We start from the raw sequence: 21,770 nt of genomic DNA, 5'->3' as shown, positions 1-21,770 counted from the left end.
TCACCCCGGGCTGCTCCGGCCCCGCAATGCCGGTCCCACTGCTCCCCACGGCGGCCGCGTTCCCTGCGCCCGCCTCTCGCCCCGGCCCGGCTCAGCCCCGCTCCCCCGGCCCGCTCCCACCTCCCCGTCGGGCCGCTCGGCCGCCGCCATGTCCGCGCGGCCCCGCCCCGGAAGTGCCGCTCTCCCGGGACAACGGGGCGGGGCCGCCGCCGCCATCGCCGCCGCCATCGCCGCCATGCAGGTGAGGGCCGGGGGCAGCGGGCCCGGCGGGCTCCGCGGGGCCCAGCGCGTCAGCGAGCAGCCCCTTGCTGAGGGGCACGGCACAGCGATGCTCTGCTGGGCAGCAGCCCCTTGCTGAGGGGCACGGCACAGGGATGCTCTGATGTTCAGCAGCCCCTTGCTGAGGGGTACGGAGCACAGCGATGCTCTGCTGGGCAGCAGCCCCTTGCTGAGGGGTACGGAGCACAGCGATGCTCTGATGTTCAGCAGCCCCTTGCTGAGGGGTACGGAGCACAGCGATGCTCTGCTGGGCAGCAGCCCCTTGCTGAGGGGTACGGAGCACAGCGATGCTCTGCTGGGCAGCAGCCCCTTGCTGAGGGGTACGGAGCACAGCGATGCTCTGCTGGGCAGCAGCCCCTTGCTGAGGGGTACGGAGCACAGCGATGCTCTGCTGGGCAGCAGCCCCTTGCTGAGGGGTACGGAGCACAGCGATGCTCTGATGTTCAGCAGCCCCTTGCTGCTGCACCGCTGTGGGGTGGGTGTGTTTGCGGCTGAGAGCCCCAGTCCCGCTTGAATGAAATGTCATTAATGTGACAAGAACCTAATTACTTTATTAAGTGCGATAGCATCCGTGGTGTCCAAAGAAAAGACCATTAATGACATCTGTAAAGATCCAGCTCCTTTGGTTTGTTTGAAAGAGCAGCTGGCTGGCCTCATATAGATCTCCTGGTTGTCCTGCTGGAAAAGACAGTGAAAATGGGTTGGTTGTCCTGCTATGCCTGGTTTATAGGGTTTGTTTCATTGTCTCTCCTTGTTTCAGCCACTTACTCATACCAGTCTTTACTGTCACTGGGTTGTTTGGTTTTTTTGTTGTTGTTGCTGTTTGTGGCTTTTTTTGGAACTATGAATATTCTTCATCATCCTCGTTGTCTTTATTAGCACATATTCCTACTCTATCCTTTTTCAGTTAGGGGACGAGAGTGACACGTAATGTTAAAGATGCAAAGGAGACATGTATTACGTGGTGACATAATGATGCTTCATTTCTGCTGCTTTCCTAATTTACTTCCTTGACTGCTTTTCCAGCATTGGGAAGATGTTTTCATGGATTATCCTCAGATAATCCTAAAATCTTGTTGTGAGTCACAGCGTTATCAGTTCAGATACTGTCACTGTGTACAGAAAGTCATGGGGTCTTTTCCTCCTTTGTTTTGCCAGTCAGGATTTATTTCCCCCCTTTGTTTCACGGCCTGCATTTACCTACTCTAAATTTCTCCTTTACCTCTCAGTTGCTCTGTATCAGGAGGTCCTTCAGAACCACTACCACAAGCCCTATCTTTACTACCTCGGGCCAATTTAACATTGCTAACAAACTCCTCAGAGTGTCCTCTTGGAGAGGCACAGCAGTCCTTGGAGTCACGGGTCAGTCTTACTGTATGCTTACTGCACTGCTTGCATCTGCTTCCAGCTCCTGATGGCTTTGGGCAGGGCCATGGGCAGGAGGGCTGGAGTGCACTGCTGCCGTGAGAGTGCTCCTTGTGCAATGGGGTTTCATTCATCCTCTTGAGGGCTTCTTGGATAAGTGCAGGCAGGGGGCCAGGGGAATTGCCATGGGTGCATATGCCTGGCACCTCTGCAGTGAAACACTGGCTACCAGCCCAGCTTGTAACACAGGCAGTAGTTAACCTCCTTGCACAAACACAGTGCACACAAACTGTTGCAGGCGCATTTCTTAATTGGATAGGAGCTGACTAGTCCCATCACAAGATGAAGGAAAGTGCTTTTGTCTCTAGGTGGCACAGCCAGCAGCAATCTGTTCCATAAATCCACTCCATGGACTGGGGATCAAATTTTAATAAGGTTGACTCAGCTGTTTATTCTAAGGTGGTTAAATTGAAATGAAGTCCCATCAGTGATTACCGACTTGTCGGAGTACAAATAAAATAAAATAATGTTGTGTTCTCATGAACATGGAAGGTGCCTGCTAATCTCACCATGAAGCTTACACTGGGCCAGTGTGTTTGAACAGAGCAACAACAAACCCAATAGCAAGCATGCCAACAGCATGAGTCACTCTATCTGCCTTCCCAATCGGTATTCCCTTTCTATTATTTGATTGCTTTGTCCCACCCTCCTCATGGATTATTATTGTACAGTTCTCAACTTACACGAGCAGTTCCTTAGGGCTGGGACTTTAATTACATTTTGCGCAATACTGTAGCATGAGTAAGTTAGAGTAGATAAGAGTTTGGAAGGTTTTTGCAAGAGTCAAGGACATGCCTTGATGTCTTTGGTAACGCATCCCCAGTCCTTACACTTTGTCTGTCACCATCCTCCCTCACCCGGAAGGGGATGTCAGTGGGGAAGATTTCTCAAACAATGTAATCCCAGCAAAAGGCAGGAGGTGAGGTGTGTGTGTGTGGGTAGGGCACCAGTCTGTCTCAGGGCAGGCCCTCCTGCAGCCCATGGGGCACAAGACCAGAAGGATCTGCCAGTTCCCTTGGCAGCTGGAAGTGTCATGTGGGCAGAAAGAAAGTAAAGAATGAGGTGAAGAGCACCTGAAGTCTTTAGTCCTCGGTCCTGGTACTCATTTTGCAAAGACTGTTTTTGATTAAGACATCACAGCACCCGCAGATGTAGTCAGAAAAGGCTGAGAGAATTCTAATCTTTCACCTGAGTTAGTTTAAGTGGCTTACAAAGGTGATATGAGCTAACTTTGGTGACTTTGCCAGATGTGGTAAAAGCCAGAGGTAAGTGATGATGTCTTCACTACACTCATCTAGATCTTTAACAGGACAGCTGGCCAAGTGTTTGTCTCAGGCACAAGTCTCTTGCCTAAGTAGTCTGACCCAAGGGAAGGGGTCAGTGTGAAATAAAAGGATTTTTATCTCCAATGCTTCTGCTTCCTCTGAATTGGAGGCTGTTTGTAGGACAGATTGGATCATGGATGCATGGGTGTGTCTTGTCTGTCTTGCCTTTTTTAGAGAGAGGAGAAGCAGCTGGAGCTGACCCTGGAGGCACTCATTAGTCAGGTGGCCGACCTGAAGAACTCTTTGGTCAGTTTTATCTACAAGCTGGAGAACGAGTATGACCGACTCACATGGTAAGGTGCCTCACTGCTGATCACTGCCAGAACTCTTCAGACTTGGCTCAAAGGATTAATTTAAAAACATTAGCTTCTTTGCAATAGGTTTAAATTTCTTTTTACATTTGTGCTGGAGGAACCACTACACATCTTTCACCAGATGAAGAAAACCAGTTGGAAGCCATTGGCTTCATGCTGTAGAGTAATAAGTCATGCTAACACCTTTTAACCCAGACATTTTATGGGAACTAGACTTGCATCTGCTGTAAGTGGAAGTTCTCGGATGAAAGATCTTAGAGACCCTACATACACTGTAAAATGAGGAATGGTTCTTTCTGCATTTCTTGACCTTTTCTGGCTTTTTATGGCTCTGATATAAATTGAGCTTTTGTATTTTGCTGATTCTGCTTTACCATAAAGTTTGATGGTCTTGCAAGATGGCATTCTCTTTCTGGAGAATATGGAACATAAAGTTGTTATAGCTGCAGGTTAATGAACTGTATGGTATCTTAGTGTCTGCTACTGCAGCAAAACTTCACAGACAAGTTAACATTTGTAGTTAATGTTGCAGAAGGCAGGAGAGCTGATCAATCCCACACAGAGACCAAGCTGAAGAGAGCCTCCTTGAAAAGATTATCAGTTATTTAGCTACATTATTTCTTAGTCTGGATAACCAAGCTATTAATATTTTCTCTCCTGGCTGTACTGCTTTGGGATGAAATTATTTCTTAGACCTTGCTCCAGAGTTTCACTGGGAGAGGTAGTGACAAGGAAAGAAGTGCTTCTGTGTGTTACAGAAATCCCAGAGAATTGCCATTTTCTGTGGTACTGCTTGTAATGTCCCTAAGATATTTGCTGCATTTAAGCCTTTTCCAGTAAGGACTGGAGTTTGTCCACACCTGCATATTCAGCCCCAGGTTTTACTGCTTACTGTCTGGAGTAGACTGATTTAAAGACTGGTGTTTTTTCCTCACTCATTAGTCATTTGAGTGAAGAAAAGAGAAAAGCTTTATGTGGCATCCCCTTTTCATGTTCTATCTTCTTTATTTGCTTTTCCAGGCCTTCAGTTCTAGACAGCTTTGCCTTGCTCTCAGGGCAGCTGAACACCTTGAATAAAGTGCTAAAGCATGAGAAGACCCCTCTACTGCGAAACCAGGTGATCATCCCCCTAGTGCTGTCTCCAGACCGCGATGAGGAGATCATGGTAAGACATATCCCTTGACTGCCTGACTATTCAGCTGGGCATTCCTCACTTCTGGGTGTAAAGGAAGAAAGGGCAACAAGTACTTCTGTCTGGGAGCTGCTTTGCTGTGGGTTTTTCACTGACAAACATTTGCACTGGATACACTTTTTACAGAAGGTGTTCCTGTTAATAAATATGTTGCTGTTACTAAAAAAGCACAGTGCAAATTTCTAGGCAAGTTGTTGAAACTTCCTAATGCTCCCCAAATCAAGATTTCCCCTGTAGCCTTGTTCAGCACCATGGCCTGTGCCCTGGTCTGGAGCTGCCAGAGTGCTGGGCTGGAGGAAGAGGCTCTGAGGGAGGCTTGTGCCCCTGTTGCAGCGGCAGACAGAGGGGCGCGTGCCGGTGTTCAGCCATGAAGTTGTGCCTGACCATCTTCGAACTAAGCCTGACCCTGAGGTGGAGGAGCAGGAGAAGCAGCTGATCACAGATGCAGCTCGAATTAGCCCTGATGCAGCACAGGTAGGTAAAGAAGAGTTTGATACTTCTGCCTCTTATGCCTAGGACACAAGATGTTCTTTAACTGCTTCCTCCACCCCTCCATTTGACAGTTTTCATTTTTTTTCTGTGTCCTTTCCTGTCTGAGATTTCTTCAGCTGACCCTAGGTCAGGTTTCCTCCACAGTTTCACAAGAGTATCCAGCTCTCTGACTGTTCACAGGAGGTGCCATCCAACCAGTCAGAGGCAAAGGCTATCCCTCCTGCATGCATTGGCATTAGACAGCCTAGGCTCAGCTACCAAAACACTTAAATTTGGTTACACAGATCCTGGGAAGGGAAGACTTGTTCATTTATCTTGCTGATTTGTACTGAGTTGTAAGTATCCTGGCAGTTTCTGACAGTTTTCGTTTTGCAGAAACAGATTCAAAGTCTGAACAAAATGTGCTCAAATTTGCTGGAGAAAATCAGTAAGGAGGAGCGTGAATCTGAAAGTGGAGGTACGTCACTGAGGTGGAAGTGGGTACAGGGTTCAAACAGTAGACTTGAGAGAGTACAGCCAAATAGGAATATTGGAGAGCCTGAAGTATGGGAAACACAGTCGAGCAGCATAAATGAAAACGTTCCACAAGATGGAAGATTGGCTGTCCTGGAGCCCTCTAGTTTGAGAAGGGAGCCTGTGGGTGCCATGTGTCTTCCATGTGTGGCCTGTGCATGGTGGGGAGGTCACTCTGACCCTTTGACATATCCCCCTTTGAGGAGGTGATAAGTATCTGCCAAGAAAACTTCCCAATCAACTTTAATCAGTTAAAAAAGCTGTGAAAATGCAGCGGCAGTGAAGGAGAAACCTTTTAGCCATGTTCTGAAGGAGTGTACATGTTGGCAGACTCTTGTGTGATCCTGTCTAGATTATGGGTGCTTCAGACTCATGGCCAACCTTTTCTAGTGCCACACACTACTCATAAAAGCAGTGGCATTGTTTTTGCTGTCATCTTTGACACAGGACATGAGCACAGGTTCTGTCTAGTATCTGGGATTAACAATGCAACTGGGCACATGTGTGGTAAAAAAACTTGCAGACACCATGTTGCTTATGAGCCTCCAAAAGAGGGTGTTGCTATTGGTTTTCTAAATCACAGTGCTTGTTACCTGCCATGGGATTCAGCATGCAAAAGCCTTTAGTGGGAGCTTCTTATAGGCGTGGAGGAGTTGGCTCATTCTATCCTCCTTCCACGAGCAGATCATGCCCTGCTCTCTGTGAAAAAGCTCTTGGATCACCAGTGTCCATTGATTTTGCAGCTTCTTTGACCTTGCTGAGCCTCTTGTAGGACAGCCTGTAAGAAACTTATCTCAATTGCATACACTAAAATAGCTGAAAAGTCAATTCAGGAGCAGCTATGCTACTGTTTAGACCTGATTGCCAAGTCTAAAAATAACTTGCCAAATAACTTCTTTTTCAGGTTTACGACAGAACAAGCAGACCTTCAACCCTGCAGACACCAATGCACTGGTAGCAGCTGTGGCCTTTGGGAAAGGGCTGTCAAACAGGAGACCCCCAGGCTCTGGGGCATCTGTCCAGTCAGGCCAGCCAGGAGCTGGTGCCATCATTGCAGGTGCTTCAGGCATGCAGCAGGTTCCAATGACAGGTGCACCAGCTCAGCAGCAGCCAATGCTGGCAGGAGTGCAAATGGCACCAGCAGGACAGCCAGGTAAAGCTCCATATCTGAGATCAGTTGAAATCCAGAGACCAGGAAAGACAAATGCAGATGTAGAGATTCTTCCCCAGTCACCTTTTAGATGTAACTAAGCATGAGGTTCCTTTCTGGCCTTAATAACATGAGTCAGGTTATAATAGAGGAGTAATACCTGTTTGAAATTGGCTCAGAGGGTGAGGTGGATCCCAGCCAACCAGTTTCAGCTTCTTAACTCCCACTGCATTACTATTTTGATAATAGACTTAGTGAACATAGGAATCAATATGGAGGGAGATCACAGTGTAGTTTTCAGGGATCTGCGCTGGGGATTTTCCTGTGAAATTTAAGTTGTGGGTATATAATAAAGTGAAAGAGTTTGATGATAATGAGTTATTTAAGGTAAGGGGGGAAAAAAGCTTTCTGTAGAAAGTTAGAAGGATTTCCTATACAAAGTGTCTTTGCTTAACAGCAGTAGATGACATTTGCATTAAATATAAAGTATAGTATAGGCGTAGAAAGTATATGAAGTATGGCATAGAAATTTGACTGTACACATCCAGCACCTGGACTCTAACCTAGTTACTTGTATCTGGTAAATACACCTATGATAGAAGAGTTCTGTAAAGACAATATATTGAGTGTTCAGTTGGGGCAGAAATGCAAACCAAATGCTAGGAATTTCTAGAAAAGGAACAGAGAAACAGAGAGTATCTTTAGGCCATTCTATAAATACATTGGGTACCCACACCTGCAATATTATGGGCGGTTCTGATACCTTCTCTGCTAGTGGGCATAGCTTCAGGCTAGGGAGAAGAAACTAGAAGCCTATAAAATCCCAAATTACATACAACAGACAAATGAGGAATGATTGTTCATTGTCTCCCATGATACAGAAGGGTTGGTGAAAGTGCACCAATCAAAATGTGGGCTTGTAGATTTGGAATAAAAGGGAGATACTTTTCTGAATACTAAATAATTACACTGTAGAGCACATTGCCTAGTGTCTGATAGGCAGATAATGTTTATATGAGATGGAAAAATAAGTAAGTACACAGACTTCTGGATGAAAAATCAGTCGACATCTAATCATGAGGTCTGATTCCATGACCCTGAGCACAATATATTAGAAGCAGAATAGGTACTCTGCAGGGATATCACTACAGGCTTGCCCTGTTCTGGTATTCCTCCTTCAAAATCCTCTGCTGTCAGGAATGGGTTTGGCCTGGGGGACCTGCAGGATAGCCCTGTGCTGTCAGAATGTTTATGTTAATTGCAATTTAGGATATCTGATATGCTAATTGGTGTTTTCTTGCCTGTATATAATGACTGTTGTTCAGTTGTGTACTTGAGCAACAGTATTGATCCTAAGGTAAATATGTATTTATGTAAGAGTTAGAAAGTAATTTCCAGTGTAATTTGGTAACAAAGACAACCTCCTGTGATTCCTGGCTGAATACTCAGAGACACTGTATCCAGGGTGAGCAAACAGTCACTTCTGCAGGCCAAGCAGAGTGCACTGGTGAGGCGAGCACTTGTCCAGCTTGTGTGATGGGGAAAGTACCTCTTGATAAGAGCAGCTGCAGTGGGTTTTGGCTAAGGTCCATCTCACTGTTCTGCTTTTGATAGTGTCCATAGCTGGGGCTGAAAGAATGCAAGAACAAAGTATATCTTGACCACAGTTGTTTTTTTAGGGATTTTAAGCCAGAGTTTGATTTGATACCATTGGATACAGTAGCCATTAATTTCTGCAGTTCATGTTTGAATTACAGTTCTGAGTTCTACAACACTTATGGCAGTATGTCCCACCATTTTATCACATTTTGCTTAAAATCTTTTCTATGTTTAAATATTTTGCTTGATAATTTTTTTTGCATTTTTCTTTTTTTACCCATGTTGTGAGAAATGGTGAATAATCATTCCTCAGTTACCTTCTCCATAGTTTTCATGTTTTGGAAATCTGTCATTTCTCCTTCCCCTGTCTATTTTTAGGTGTTTTTCCCTTAGCTAAGTCCTATTATCTTTAATATGATTTTGTGTTTTGAAAATTATGACTTGGACCATTGTTTTCACTCTTATGTGCACTTTTCCTGGTTGTTCTTAAGACAACCACTCACAGTGTCTCAGATGTGGGTGAACCATACAGTTCCATTCACTGTTGCTTTTGGAGTGATATCTAACAGTATTTGTCTCCTGATTGTTAATAATATCTATCAGTTACCTGTCCATTCATTGCTGGCCATGACCTACTATGGATATGTTTGAGGAAGTTTAATAATCTTTATTAAGTTTTAGGCTTTTGCTTATAAAATCTTTTCTTGTCCTGCTGCACTATAATTTTAACTTTCAAAAAGTTATCCTTTTTTTCCCTGTTTCAGTATGAAGACATTGAGGGACTGATTTTTTTAATATCCCATTGTACTGCTCTTTAATCACTGTTTATTTTTCAGATCATCTTAGTTTTGTCTAGCACTCTACACTTACTGTAAGCTGCTAGTAAGATGTCTTTGAACACACTCCCATGTGAGATAGGTATCAGCAGAGAGTAATAATGCCCAAGAGGTGGATGTGGTTACAAGAAATTAAGAAATCTGAGAGAGGCTTAGTAATTTAAATATACACCCTGGCTATAAATGATGCTAAAGGAAGGGATACAGACTCTCTGAAATGGAAGAGGACACAATCTGGGTTCTTCTGTGTGTGCTGCTACCAGCAACTTCTAAGTTTCAGCAAATTCTAAGTGTCAGACTAAGTCTGACATTCCTGTAGGAGCCTCCTGGCAGAGAGAAAGACTTACTGAGGATGGAAAAATAATAGCATTGAAGGGGATAGCAGAGGGACACAGGAATTGTCAAGATTTGTCAGCAGAGAAGGATGCCAGTTTGTGGAAGAGATTGATTGTATAGGTCAGAAGCTGGAAGGTGCTGTAGAAAATGAGCCTGGAGTGGAACTGGAAAAGCCCAGGGTTGTTGTGAATCTAATGCTCCTGAGCAAATGTCCTCTCATATTGCTGATTTTGCAATGCTTATTCTTTTTTCTCTCTACAGGAAAAATGCCGAGTGGCATAAAAACAAATATAAAATCTGCCTCAATGCATCCATATCAGAGATGAGCTGAGATGAACCAGACCTGGGGAACAGCAGCATTTGTACTGCTGCAGGCACTCCACCTGGATCCTTCTAGGACTTCCAAGTCCCTTCACATATCAACACACTATATCCAGGAAGATAGGGTTTATAAGGCCCTTTTCTGGATTTTATTTAGTGCTGGGTGGCTTGTGTGGAGCTGCTGCTGGCCCTGTCTCTTGGACAGAGTACTTCTTGTGTACTACTACAGCCAGAGCAGAGGAATTTGCTTCTGGTATTGATGCCATTTCTCCAGGCCTGCCTGGAGGATAACTACCCTTTGCTGATACAGTACCTGGGGAGCTGCACAGAGCTCCTTGTTTGTACTTGTTGGCTTGGTATGTTATTTCTTTACTCCATCCTGTGTAATAAAGATCTTGTTATGCTCACTGTGAGACGCTGGTGTCCATCTCTCGGGTCACAAGGACTCTTATTTTCCTTTGGGTAAGGCTACAGAGCAGTTCCAACCTAAACCACACTGAAAATGTTGGAAGCCAAGTGCTGGAGCTGCAGGTTTATGTGTAAAGGGGTGTAGTACAGTGAGTCAGCAGCAAACATCTTGTGCATTAAAAACCAATTATGGCCATACCCCAGAAAACAAAATACTGGGAAGGACTGTTTCAAGGCCCCCAGCAAGAAGACAGCACTTGAGAAACAGAAGTACAGAGCTTTTGTATTCTGATGCTGCTGGATCCCAGCTGGATCTGATTTCACTTCCATGCTTCTCTGCTTCTGTTTTCTGTAAAGTTTCTTAGCTGCTTCAGGATTAATTTATCACTTCAGAAAGGTATTTCAATGTGCCCAGGGCTGTGACATTTGTGGATGGGCCAGGTAGTGAAGTCTGGCCCATTTCTCTTAGGAACTAGACACTGTGAAGCCGTCCCTGTTCCACTTTCTGCCCTTGAGCTGTAACATATAATCTGCCTAATGAGAGATTCCTGTGAGACAAAAGGGTGGGGGCACATGCCTATGGAGCTGTCAGTACATACAGCACTATCCTAAAGGACAAATGTCCTGCCTCTGGTTGCCCTTGCATGGACTTCCTTTTGACTTGTGTTGAAAGCCAGCAGTGTGTTTTACTCAATAGCATCTGTCAGCAATCTTTGAGTGAGGAAATCTCCACTCAGCACATACAGCCTGCAGCTGCTCCTGCACTGCTTGCCTCTGAGCTAATCAGATCCAGCTTATTTGTGGAGGCTGTGAGCTGTTCTCCCCAAAAAAAAAAAAAAAAAAAAAAAAAAAAAAAAAGTCCACAAAGATGTGACTAGGGCAGTTACTGACCCATTTTGACGTGCTGGCCCTTGCAAAGCACTGAGCTGGGAAGTAGAAAGTTGAGCTGGAAGCACAAACAGCTTATAGCAAAGCTGCTCCACTACAACTGAGGCCAGTGACGTGTCTGCAGTGGCACCATCCCAGCCAGACTGGTGCAATTGCTTTTTGCTCCTAATGAATGCAGAGGTCCTTGCTCTTTGGGATGTCACTGCAGCAGAGGACCGGTGTGAGTGCAGTGGAGGCACGTTGCTAGTTCCAGTGTGAGTGGTTTGTGCAAAAACAAGCCAGGGAGTTAGAGCCTGCAGGATTATTCCTGTGATGCACTGAGAACCGCGGGAATGGCTGTTCCCTGCTCTGACGTTCTTGCTTTGTTTGGAAAGGAAGGCAGAATAGTGTATGTGTCACATCCCTGGCACTCGTAATTCATGCAGCCTCAGCTCTCGGATGCTGCCTCACTTCGTCCCCCCAGCCTGGCTTCCTTATAAAGCTAAAATGCCCGAGCGCCGGAGCTCCGGGCTGCAGCGCTTCGGGCAGCCTGGGACACGGGCGGGGCATGGCTGCCTGCTACCCACGCTAACCTGAGAAACGCCTCCCAGAAACGCCTCCAGGGGGGCAGGCCAGACCTTTCACACACTTGGACTGGAAGAAAGGAAACACAGGCTGGGGTTTTTTCCGTAGATTATTGAGCAGGGAGGCTGGCCAGGCTCGCCAGTGTAACTTCCTGCATGACACAGGCTGCCGCGAATTAGTTCTTGTGTAAATTAGAGCACCGTTGTTAGGAAAACAGTTGATTTTAAACTGATGTGCTCCTGCTACAGTGGCTGGTAGGCCGTTCTAGAAACTATTTTCCCTTGTTGCATCTTAGATTGAAGCTGCATTTATTCAATTCCCTTCAAGTCAGTGGATCTTAGGAAGGAACTGAGCCTCTGAGTTGTTATTACCAAAGGAGTCAGATATTATGATCAAGCTTTCCTGATCTTTTTTTATGACAAACTTAACTGATGAAAGTCCCTTTTGCTTTAAGGCATATTTTCCATTTCTTGACTAATATCCAAATCTCCTTATGCATCTGTGTCTTTTGGGACATTGGACCAGGACACACTATTCTAATTGTGGGAATGGGAATTTCAGATGTAGAGCGACTTTAACCTCTTATCCGGTTGCTGCCAGTGCTTGAATGTTTAAACAGGGAATGGGAACAAGCCTTTTACCCATAAAGTCACTGTGGAACTCATGGTCCACTGCTTGCCACTGTGGTCTGCAAGTCCAACAGGGATTCACTATTCCTGGTGCACTGTGTCAGAATAAAAGTACTTTGCCCTGCTGGGTCTGGGCAAAGGCTCAGGCTGTGTCCTGCTATGGCAGGGGCCAAGTAGGTGATTGGGAAGCACACTTCCTGTCAGCATAGGATGTGCTCCCATTCTGAGCCCTTGTGGTTTTTTCCGTGCCTTATCCAATCCCTCTTGAACTCATCTCTTCCAAGTAGGATAATTTTGGCTGGGAGGAGGCACAACCCTGGCATGGTAGGTGCTGCTGGGTTGTCTGTGCTCCAGCTCAGGTGCAGGAGAGTGATGGAGAAGGGCATTGGTTTGTTCTGGCCCCCATCTCCTCTCAGTACCTGCCAGGCTCTGGTGCAGACAATGGGGTCATTCATGGCATGGCCCCACTGGCCCAGGGAGGCCAAGGGCTCCCAGGACAGCAGACTGTGGCATCATTACTTTGTTTTTTTCAAGGTAACCAGCTTTACACTATTTAGCACTATTTATCTATGCTACAAATATATGCTCAGTACCAGCTCCACAGGGAGCAGCTCCTCTCCTGCCTTGCACTTGGCCAGGCTGCCCATAAGTTCATTCCTTGATCACACACGCTGCTGTACCAGCTCTCTGATACATAAAAACATACAGTGCCAAAAAAAATTATCATCATAGTCTGACAGACTTACTGTCTGTAATCCTTGTTGATTGGTGTTTATATTTCTCTGCTTTAAGTCTTTATCAATATGATCACATATTTTTTGGTCATTATTTTGCATGTGATGTCTGTCGAATAGACACACCTGTTTACAAGGCCATCCTGTTTACTTTTTTAATATGCTGGCATAACATCAACTTGATTGTTCTCTGGAGCTTCTTCAGGTTTCCTTGTGTTACTGAATCTCACCATTAATAGTTTGGATATTTAAAATAGTTATCTTTTTAGATGCAGGATACCCAGACTGTTCAGTTTTCAACATTTGCCTTATGCAACTGTGGTTTAACATCCTCCTGAGTTACTGTTAGGGGGGAAAGTGTTTCACCCTCGTGACAGGAATGCTTCATCTGGCTTCCTCCCAAATGCAGGAGAAATATATTTATTGCCTTTCCTTCCTGCCCAGCTACCCACAGACCCACTGTTCCCAGTCTGTATCACACATGCAGCCGTGCTGGGTCATGCCCACAGCCTGTCCTGCTACTGCCCTGGGCCACATCACCTCTGGCAGCCATGAAGCTCAGAGTGGTGCCACCACTTCCCTGCTTCTCTCTGCATCCAGGGGTCAGCATGACAAACACCTGCTGCTTGTTTGCTCTCTTGTCTCATCCCCAAGCAGCTATGCACACACAGATGTCTGCTTTTGTTTAAACAAGAAAAACATAACACTTTTGTTTGTTTTTTTAACCTACAGGTCTTTAAGTGGGTGTCATGAAGCCTTTATAGTGGAAGTGAAGTACAAGAGGTGTGAGGGAAGAAGTGGCTGAAAAGACAGGGGACGAAAGAGTGAGGGGAACCTCTTCAGTTCTCCATGCTCTACACCACAGGTAAGACTGGGTTTTGGGGTGGGCTGTGGGGTTGGTTTCCACCCTCCTACAAGGATAGGATCTTTGTGCCAGAAACATCTGGGACCAAAGGAGAAGTCTTGTGGTGGTTGGGTTGAGAAAGCCAGAGCACTTTTTTATGCTAAGAAGCAAGATAATGGGTGAGTGCTGCCAAAGGGTGTTCAGCCAAGTTTTTAATCTGCATTGTTTCCAAAGCAGCTTCACCTGCAGCTCACAGAGGAGAGACAAACACATGGAAACAGCAGTAAAAGGTGCATCTTAACTGACCTCTGAAAAGCTCTGAGAAGTCAAAGGCACAAAGGGTAAGTGGTCAAGTGGTAGGAACAGCTCCCCAGACTGGGTCTGTGCTTTTCCCCAGGTTCCCTGCATGAGCTGGGAGGCTTCAGGAGAGGCAGAGCCTGTCTCTGTATCAGCTGGTGCCTACAAATGAGTACAGGTGGTTTCAAAAAATCCTATGGATCTCCTTTCACCCAAGTACAATAAATCTTCAACTGTCTTAGACATAAAATGTTACCACTTTGTACCTCACAGAGAGGCTGTGGTGGTAAAATGCTCAAGAAATGGGATGTTTGGATGTATTTGTAATGCATGCCATAAAAATAGTTCAGGCTGATGTGATTGCACAGTTTATTTATTGTCTCTATGATACTACAGCTCTCTGGCTGGATCCAGAAACACTGCTTTGGTGGAAACCTGCACTTAGAAATTAATGAAAACCTTCTGCAATTTCCTTAGGGGCAACCCTGTACATGAGAGTAATGCAAAGTATGCTGTCTGGCTCCTCTGAAGGGGAAGACTCCGTCCTTTTTATTTTTTTTTGGTGTGTGTTTTTTAAAGAAAGAAAATTACTGCATGTATATTTCTGACTGAGATGCATATTTTCCAAAGTCAGAGGTTGAAGACCTGTAGCTCCTGCAACAGCTATCTTATCACTGCTGCTCAGATTCTGTCACTGATTTACCTGCTTGTTGCCAGACTTCTCTCTTTGTTTCCATCATGTCCAAGCAGTTTCTGCACTGAAATAGCAGTGGGTGCTGTGTCCTGCCTGGTGTGTCAGCTCCTTTTCTCTGAGCAAAGACTGTGCCCCAGGGTACTTTTGCATTAAGTTTTTTATTTGCTGGCCATGCATCGGGGTAAAGGCCATTCTTTGGGGCATTGCTGTCTATGGGTGTTATTTCAAACCTGCAGCATTTCCCAGGATGTTCCTCTTTTGAACACAGACCTCTCCCCTCTACAGCTGTTGCAAGGTGGCTTTGGTGGGACGTGTCTGTCTTCCACTGCCATGTGCCAGTCTTGGGCTCTGCCCACCTTAACATGCAGCACAGAGGTGTGAATTTCCCGTGGGAATTTCTCTTTGAAACATGCAGCGGATGTTTATGTGTTTATCTTTGGTACTGATGCAGTTCTGAAGTCGGGGTCCTGCTGTGTGATATGAGAGAGATGGCTCTGGTCTCCTGCTCTGCTGCAGCTTCAAAGTATCCCCCTAAGAGCTCAAGGCAGTAGCTAATACAGGAACAGGGTTTGCATCCCCCTGAGTATCATGTTCTGCGTAAGTGATGGTGTGGAACCAATTTTGGCTGTATTGTTTTTGTGTATTTAGGTTCTCATGGGCATCACAGCAGTAGAAACAGTGTCAATCATCATCATCATTGTTGTCGTCATCATGGCACAGCCTGTTTTGCTCCAGTCAGCAGAAAAATGCATCAGGTCGTGACTTGATTACACATGGAACTGTGCGGGAGCTCTCACGTGTGCAGAGTGCAGGCTGGGCAGGGAGCTGGGCAGCACTGGGGCTGAGGGCAGGAGGAGATGGGCAGCACTGGGATGCAGGCAGGAGGAGCAGGGCAGTGCTGGGGCTGAGGGCAGGAGGAGCTGGGCAATGCTGGGCTGAGGGCAGGAGGAGCTGGGCAGAGCTGGGATGCAGGCAGGAGGAGCAGGGCAGTGCTGGGGCTGAGGGCAGGAGGAGCTGGACAGAGCTGGGCTGAGGGCAGGACCAGGTAGGCAATGCTGTGACAGAGGGCAGGAGGAGCTGGGCAGCACTGGGCTGAGGGCAGGAGGAGCTGGGCAGCACTGGGCTGAGGGCAGGAGGAGCTGGGCAGAGCTGGGCTGCAGGCAGGAGCAGCTGGGCAGCACTGGGATGTGGGCGAGATGGGCAGAGCTGGGCTGAGGGCAGGAGGAGAGACAGTGCAGCCCTTCAGTGTGGATGCTGCCCCACTGCTGCTCTCCCCTTCCCCTGTGCCCCTTGGACCTGCCAGGCAGGTGCAGAAGGCCATGGAAGACCTGCACCAAGCTTTCTTATCCCTCAATTTCCTTTTTCTCCCTACTCACTGTGGGTCTCAGGGCATGTGCTTTTGCTGCTGACTGTGCTAGTGGACAACCTCAGAAGCAGAAAAGATACCAGGCAGGCCAGGCAGGCCAGGGAGGACAGTATCCCCTGCTAGCCTGCAGCTCAGACAGGCTGGCAAAGCCCAGCCCTGGCTGGAACTAAACATGGCCTCGTTTCATCGCAAAACAATTCTTCTTTGTGCAGCCTGTTCTCCCAGAACAATCCTCTGCTCTGACAATATCCTTTCTGTGGCTTAGTCCCTGTGGAGTGGCCAGCAGCGTGCTCAGCCTGATGCCTGGCAGCTCACACCCCACTGCCCCGTGGCCAAGGTGCAGCACCTGATCCCTGTCCTGGGCAATCTCTGCTGAGGACTCTGTGGCCACTTCAGGTCAAGGCAAAGTCTTCTCAGAAAAGTCCTCAGGACAGCCTGGAACACTTGGGAGGTTTTTTTTCTACCTTTGTTCACTCCATGGAGCTGCATGGCACTGCTGTTCCACAAGTTAGGAGACAGCCCTGCTGTGGTGCATGACATAGGAGTTTCGAGTCACCAAATCTGGCTGTAATCCCAACTGCCTTAGTGAAGAAGTCACCCAGTGTTGCCAAGCTGCTCTCTTTAGGCTCCAGGCAGTCCAGGACAGATTGCCAGAGATGATCAACTCCTGTGGGCTTTACATCACAGAGATAAAATGAAATTACTTTCTCATCACCTGCATTTTCTCTCTTCAGGAGCACATGCCCATGAGACAGCCTCGAAAGGTCCCTGAGAAGGGGCATTTTTCAAGTCTCTACAAGAGACAGAGCTCCCAGAGCTTCTGTGGTCTTCTGCCAAGGTGTGCTGCATGTGACCAGTCACCAATACTTGTACAGTAAGCAAGGACTCCTGTTGAGCTGCATGTGCTGAAACCTTCAGACCTCCTGACCCTTTCCAGCCTCCTGCCAACCCACGCTGGACCTTGAGGTGGTCCTGCCATACCTGCTGCCATGCAGAGACACTGAACAATGGGCTTCTCTAGGCTTTTGGTATCCTCAGACACCTCACTGGCTATGGGTCTGCTTCTTCCCCGCCCCATGATTTGCTGGATTTGAAATAAGCTCCATTATTCCATAAGACTCTCCTGTATGCCACAGGAACAAATAAGGATGCTTCAACAGGTCCAGAGTGGGCTGAGACTTCTGGCACCTCTGTGGAGGACCCCAGGGTGTCCTGTATTGCTGGGTTGATGTTGCCAGCCCATGGAGGTGTGTGTCAGGGCTCATGCTGGAGAGGCTGCAACGCAGCTGACAAAGAATGCTTGTCCCAGCAGGAAACAACAGTCATGTGCGCTGCCCACCCCGGCTGGCAGGCAAAGTCCAGCAATTAAACACACCGGGGTGAAAGTCTGCCGGGAAAGCTGCAGTGCACCACCACAGTGCCGGCAGGCTCGTGGGTGATGCTTCCACCGCCCCTTTCATCTCACGGAATGCCTTTTCCAGGTGATGCTCCAGTGTGAAACTACAGTGTCATGTTACAACAGGGCTGTCAGCGGGGTCGTTTCATGCCTGTTGGCTACAGAAATGTTGTGGGTTGTTTACTGGTAGCTTGAGGAGCTTACAGGAACCTCAGATTCCAGGAATGAAAGCATTTTTTTTTGCTTAAGGGGAGAGGGCAACAGTGAAGGGGTAATTGGCCTTTACTGCCTCTACAATGTAATCAGCACAAATAACACACAAAATTTTGCACAAGGTGAGTCACTTAATCTTGATATCAGTCGTGGAAGGAGGCATCACATCAGCCTGAACAACACACATGCCCAGGCATGACCTTCCTGCCCACCTCCATTTATTGAAATTGCAGAGCTACAAGATGGCATTTAAGGGCTCCTAGTAGTGTCATCTCTCACCATGAAAGCCTTTTCTGATTCTCTCAGTACAGACAGGGGTGTTGTAGGAGCATTTCTTGGATGTTTTGTGATAGTAAGTGTCATCTATTTACATTTTTTTTCCCCTGGAACCACAGAGAAAGTGTGCAAGAATAATTTGTGGTTGATAGTGCTTTAGAGTCCAACCTCAGAGAAAGGGCGAAGGGTAAAAAAACATTAGAGAGACAATTTACATTCAGTGTTTTTATCTGGTCACATGCAAAATCTTTGGTTTTTCAGGATTAAATAGAAAAGGATGGGGGGATTTGTAAATTATCTTCTCACTCTCCAAGTGCAATAAAATGTGTAAATTTACTAACTGTGTGTCGAATACATTACTGAAAAATTACAGGACCAATTGTTCATGTGTTTAATTTCACTGGATTCCTTTGAAGTTTTTATTTTATTTTAGATTTTTCAAGTTGAATAATCTTAATTTTTTTTTCAAATAAAATTCTCACCATTTAATTGATCAATTTATTTAAAAAATTAATTTGTAGTTATAAATTCATTGAATAAGAAATAATATATTTACTACATAAACCAGGCATGATCAAAAAGATATTTTAGTTTCCCGGAAAACCAGGATTTTTAGAATTCCTAAATTCTCAGAAAACTGAGAAACTGGACACCTGAAGAGCCTGGAACCTCCCTTTTCCCCACCCAGCTGCATGGTGAGCCTAAGCCAGTCTTAAGACCGGCACCAGAAAAGGTGCAACACTGTACCAGCATCTCTCATTACATACAGAAAAAATGATCATTACTAATCCCTGAGGTCATAACCTCTTAATGAACTTCATTCCTTTTCCATTGCTTAGTTCTTACAGACCTTCCCATCTGATAGTCTGGTAATTGTGTGCACTGAGAATGGCTTCAGTACTTGTGCCTTCAGCAAGCTACACTGGCCCATGCCTGCTTTTTGCACCAGGGCAGAGCCATGAGGGGAAAGAGAGATGCACTTGGCTCTGCAAGGAGCAAGGAGAAAGCAGAAAACAAGAGCTGGTGGAGGGAACAGTGCAAAGGAAAAATGCAGAGGCTCCCACCCACCTCCATCTGATTGGATCCCCATTCTAAGAGGGACCCTCACTAAAGCTGAAGTGAAAATGGTATGTTCTCCAGCATAAGAAACAAGGGAAGGAGCTTCAGCTTTTCCAAACTGGAGCCTGGTGCAGCCCAGGCTGTTTCCTGAATTGCAGGTGAAGAGTTAATGACTTTTAGGGCTTTGCCAGCTGCAGGAGTGGCTAATGCAGGCAGGACTCCCTCGTGCAGGCATGTGACAGGATCATCTCTGGTCTGGTGGTCCTGACTGTAGTCAGGGTGACACGCTTAGCAGGCTGTGAACAGCTTCTCTCTCCCAAATTTCAGGTCAGATGGGCAGAATTCAAGATGGAAGCAGAAAATTATCCATCTATAAAAGATTTTGTCCCAAGACACTTTGGAAAGATCAGGCTGTAGACAACAGATCATGTCACTTGTCTTTCCCTTATTTTTGAGGGATTTATTTGCTACCTGTTCTTGTGCTACCCTGCTTCCAAAGAGGCTGGAAGGCAGAAACCCAGATCCACAGCAGAAAATTAGTCAAGTCCTTCCTGGAGACCTGTCCCCAAGGTTTAGGTGGGGACCCTGCATCACTCCTTTGGACAGCACCAATTCATGTCCCTGCAGCCAGGGTGCTCCTGCAGAGCAGAGTCCTGGCCCCAGCTGGAGATCCTGCCCAGGCTGCTGCAGCACTGTGAATGTTGTGGGAAGGGTGAACACCGAGGAACCCAGATAATCACTTAGCACTAGAAGTAAACAAAGGCCAACATGCAGACAAAGGGAACCCGTCAAAGCTAGTGAGTGTGAAAAGAAGAACAAACTGATGGAGGAGAAATAAAATGGTAACATCTGTTTGATGTGTTGGAGAACTAAGGAGAGAAACAGTGGAAAGGAAAAACAAATTAACAAATACCACACAGAAATAATGGTGGAGGTGGCAGACACAGCAGGGAAATAGAGTCCAGGACCAAGAGAGGAGAAATAAATTGCCTTCAGAAGAAAAGACAATGACCTGGAAATTAATTCCAATACCAGGAAGAGGCTGGGCTGTGCAATTTGGGTCTCATTGTTAGTGCCTGACAAGCCTGCCAGCAAGGGTGGATCCAGAGGAGTGAAGGAATGCTTGGAGAAAGCTCTGAGATGCAGGATACCAGGTGGAAAAGAATGCAGTATTAGGGAGTGTGAAGACATCCACTGATCTCTAATTTCATGACAAACTACATAGCAAGGTTTCCACTGAATTGGATCACAAATCAAATAAAAATAGAGAAATGTTGCAAAATAAAAGGAGGGCAGAAAAAAGGAAAAAAAAGGCTCACACCTACACTTAACAAAAGATAAAAAGTGATTCAGACTGCTTGGACTCTGCCAGTCTGGGGTTAAGAGTATCCAGTTAAAGAGTAACACAGCACACAGGCAGGAAATGGACGATAGAACACAGTTTATTATGCAGATTAACTTGATAGTTAAAAAAATCCCTTTCTATAAAGCTATAGGCCCTGCTTGGACTCTAGGGAAGCAGCTCTGAACCTTGGGACCAATTAGCAACTCTGGTAGATGTTGGGGCAGAGACAAACAGGAATTCCACGTGCGAAGGAGTGGTTAAGGTCAAGATGAAAGCAAAGACTGAGGAAAGGGAGCATATCAGGACACACAGGTTATTACTGAGGTACTTTGTGGATATTTTTATAAATTAATTTCCTGAAGGACTGGCACAAATATTAAGTGCAATTTGATGAAATCAGAATGTTGTAGTGTGTTAACAATGTAGAAGAAAGTAAAAAAATGCTATACCACTAAAAAAGGGCAAGAAGGTCACCAGAAGGGACACTGACCTACCTGCCTCTGCAAATACAGCCCTGCCTGCGTCCAGATGGGGAATTCTCGCTAGGTGAGCACAAGTCTGCAACTGCTCCTGGTCACTCATCTTCAGGAGAGGAAATGTGAACAGCAGTACAGCAAACAGAGCTACCATGGCATTAGGTGCAGGGACAGGCAGACTAGTAAGAAAATGCTGGAAAAACTTGTTTAGTCCTCCCTGTAATGGCTGAGAGGGAGATGATTGCAGTCTCCAAATACACTAGCACGAACAGGACGTGGGTGAGATAAATTACAACATTGGCACAGGAACAAATGTTTATTAACCAACCGTGCATCAAATTAAGCTGGAAATGAGAAGATGATTCCTAACAATTAGAATAGTGAGTTCTGAAAACGCCTTCAGACCAGGCGAGCACGAGTCGAGTCAATCCCGGCCACTTTTTAGGATGCACGCTGGCATGGCTGTGAAGGTGCCACAGGATGGAAACACTCTGGAAACTGCAGGCGGTCAGAGTCGGCGTCTCTGGGTTCTGTCCGGTGTCTCCGAAAGTTCCAGGTGAAAAAAATCCCGTGAGCTGCTGGTTTATGGACCTGTACGGGTCTCCCTCATGCCGTCACCACCACTCTCGAGCCAGCTCCCCGCACCGCAAGCTGCCGCTGCCCAGCCGCATCCTTTCCCAGCCATTTTCCCCCTCACGGCTGTGCCCCGCAGGCAGAGCCCGCCCGGCTCCCGCCGCTGCCCCGGCCCCTCACGCCCCGCCGCTGAGGGCGTGGCCACGGAACGGGCGGGACGCGGCGA

General features: G+C 46.5%; 2 protein-coding genes and 1 long non-coding RNA gene across 8 annotated transcripts in view; 2 read left to right on the top strand and 1 right to left on the bottom strand.

Annotated features, from left to right (window-relative positions):
• Positions 1–168, bottom strand: part of SZT2 (SZT2 subunit of KICSTOR complex) — a 52,994-nt gene extending 52,826 nt beyond the window's left edge. For all 6 annotated transcript variants that reach the window (XM_079313888.1, XM_079313890.1, XM_079313889.1 and 3 more), the window contains exon 1: positions 121–168. In XM_079313888.1, coding sequence (XP_079170014.1) covers positions 121–150 — 30 coding nt within the window. In that variant the 5' untranslated portion in view covers positions 151–168. The remainder of the gene's footprint in view (positions 1–120) is intronic.
• Positions 169–193: 25 nt separating this feature from the next.
• Positions 194–10,195, top strand: MED8 (mediator complex subunit 8). The gene is made up of 7 exons (XM_079313887.1): positions 194–241; positions 3,204–3,322; positions 4,364–4,508; positions 4,869–5,009; positions 5,403–5,484; positions 6,445–6,693; positions 9,723–10,195. Exons 1-7 carry the CDS (start codon positions 236–238, stop codon positions 9,785–9,787), a joined length of 807 nt encoding a protein of 268 aa, XP_079170013.1. The 5' UTR covers positions 194–235; the 3' UTR covers positions 9,788–10,195.
• Positions 10,196–13,876: 3,681 nt separating this feature from the next.
• On the top strand, positions 13,877–16,161 carry LOC306805669. The gene is made up of 3 exons (XR_013775261.1): positions 13,877–14,190; positions 15,489–15,885; positions 16,037–16,161. It is a non-coding gene; the product is annotated as an uncharacterized lncRNA (long non-coding RNA).
• Positions 16,162–21,770: the final 5,609 nt, after the last annotated feature.

This window comes from Erithacus rubecula (genome assembly GCF_903797595.1).
Source record: "Erithacus rubecula genome assembly, chromosome: 10".
Classification (NCBI taxonomy): Eukaryota; Metazoa; Chordata; class Aves; order Passeriformes; family Muscicapidae; genus Erithacus; species Erithacus rubecula.
Note: the sequence above shows the minus strand (reverse complement) of the source record. Positions and strands in the feature narration are given on the sequence as shown.

Excerpts from the sequence above, each read along its gene's own strand:
- MED8 (XM_079313887.1), top strand. Across the intron at positions 4,509-4,868 it reads ACCGCGATGAGGAGATCATG|CGGCAGACAGAGGGGCGCGT; the intron begins GTAAGACATATC and ends CCCCTGTTGCAG. Across the intron at positions 5,485-6,444 it reads GCGTGAATCTGAAAGTGGAG|GTTTACGACAGAACAAGCAG; the intron begins GTACGTCACTGA and ends CTTCTTTTTCAG.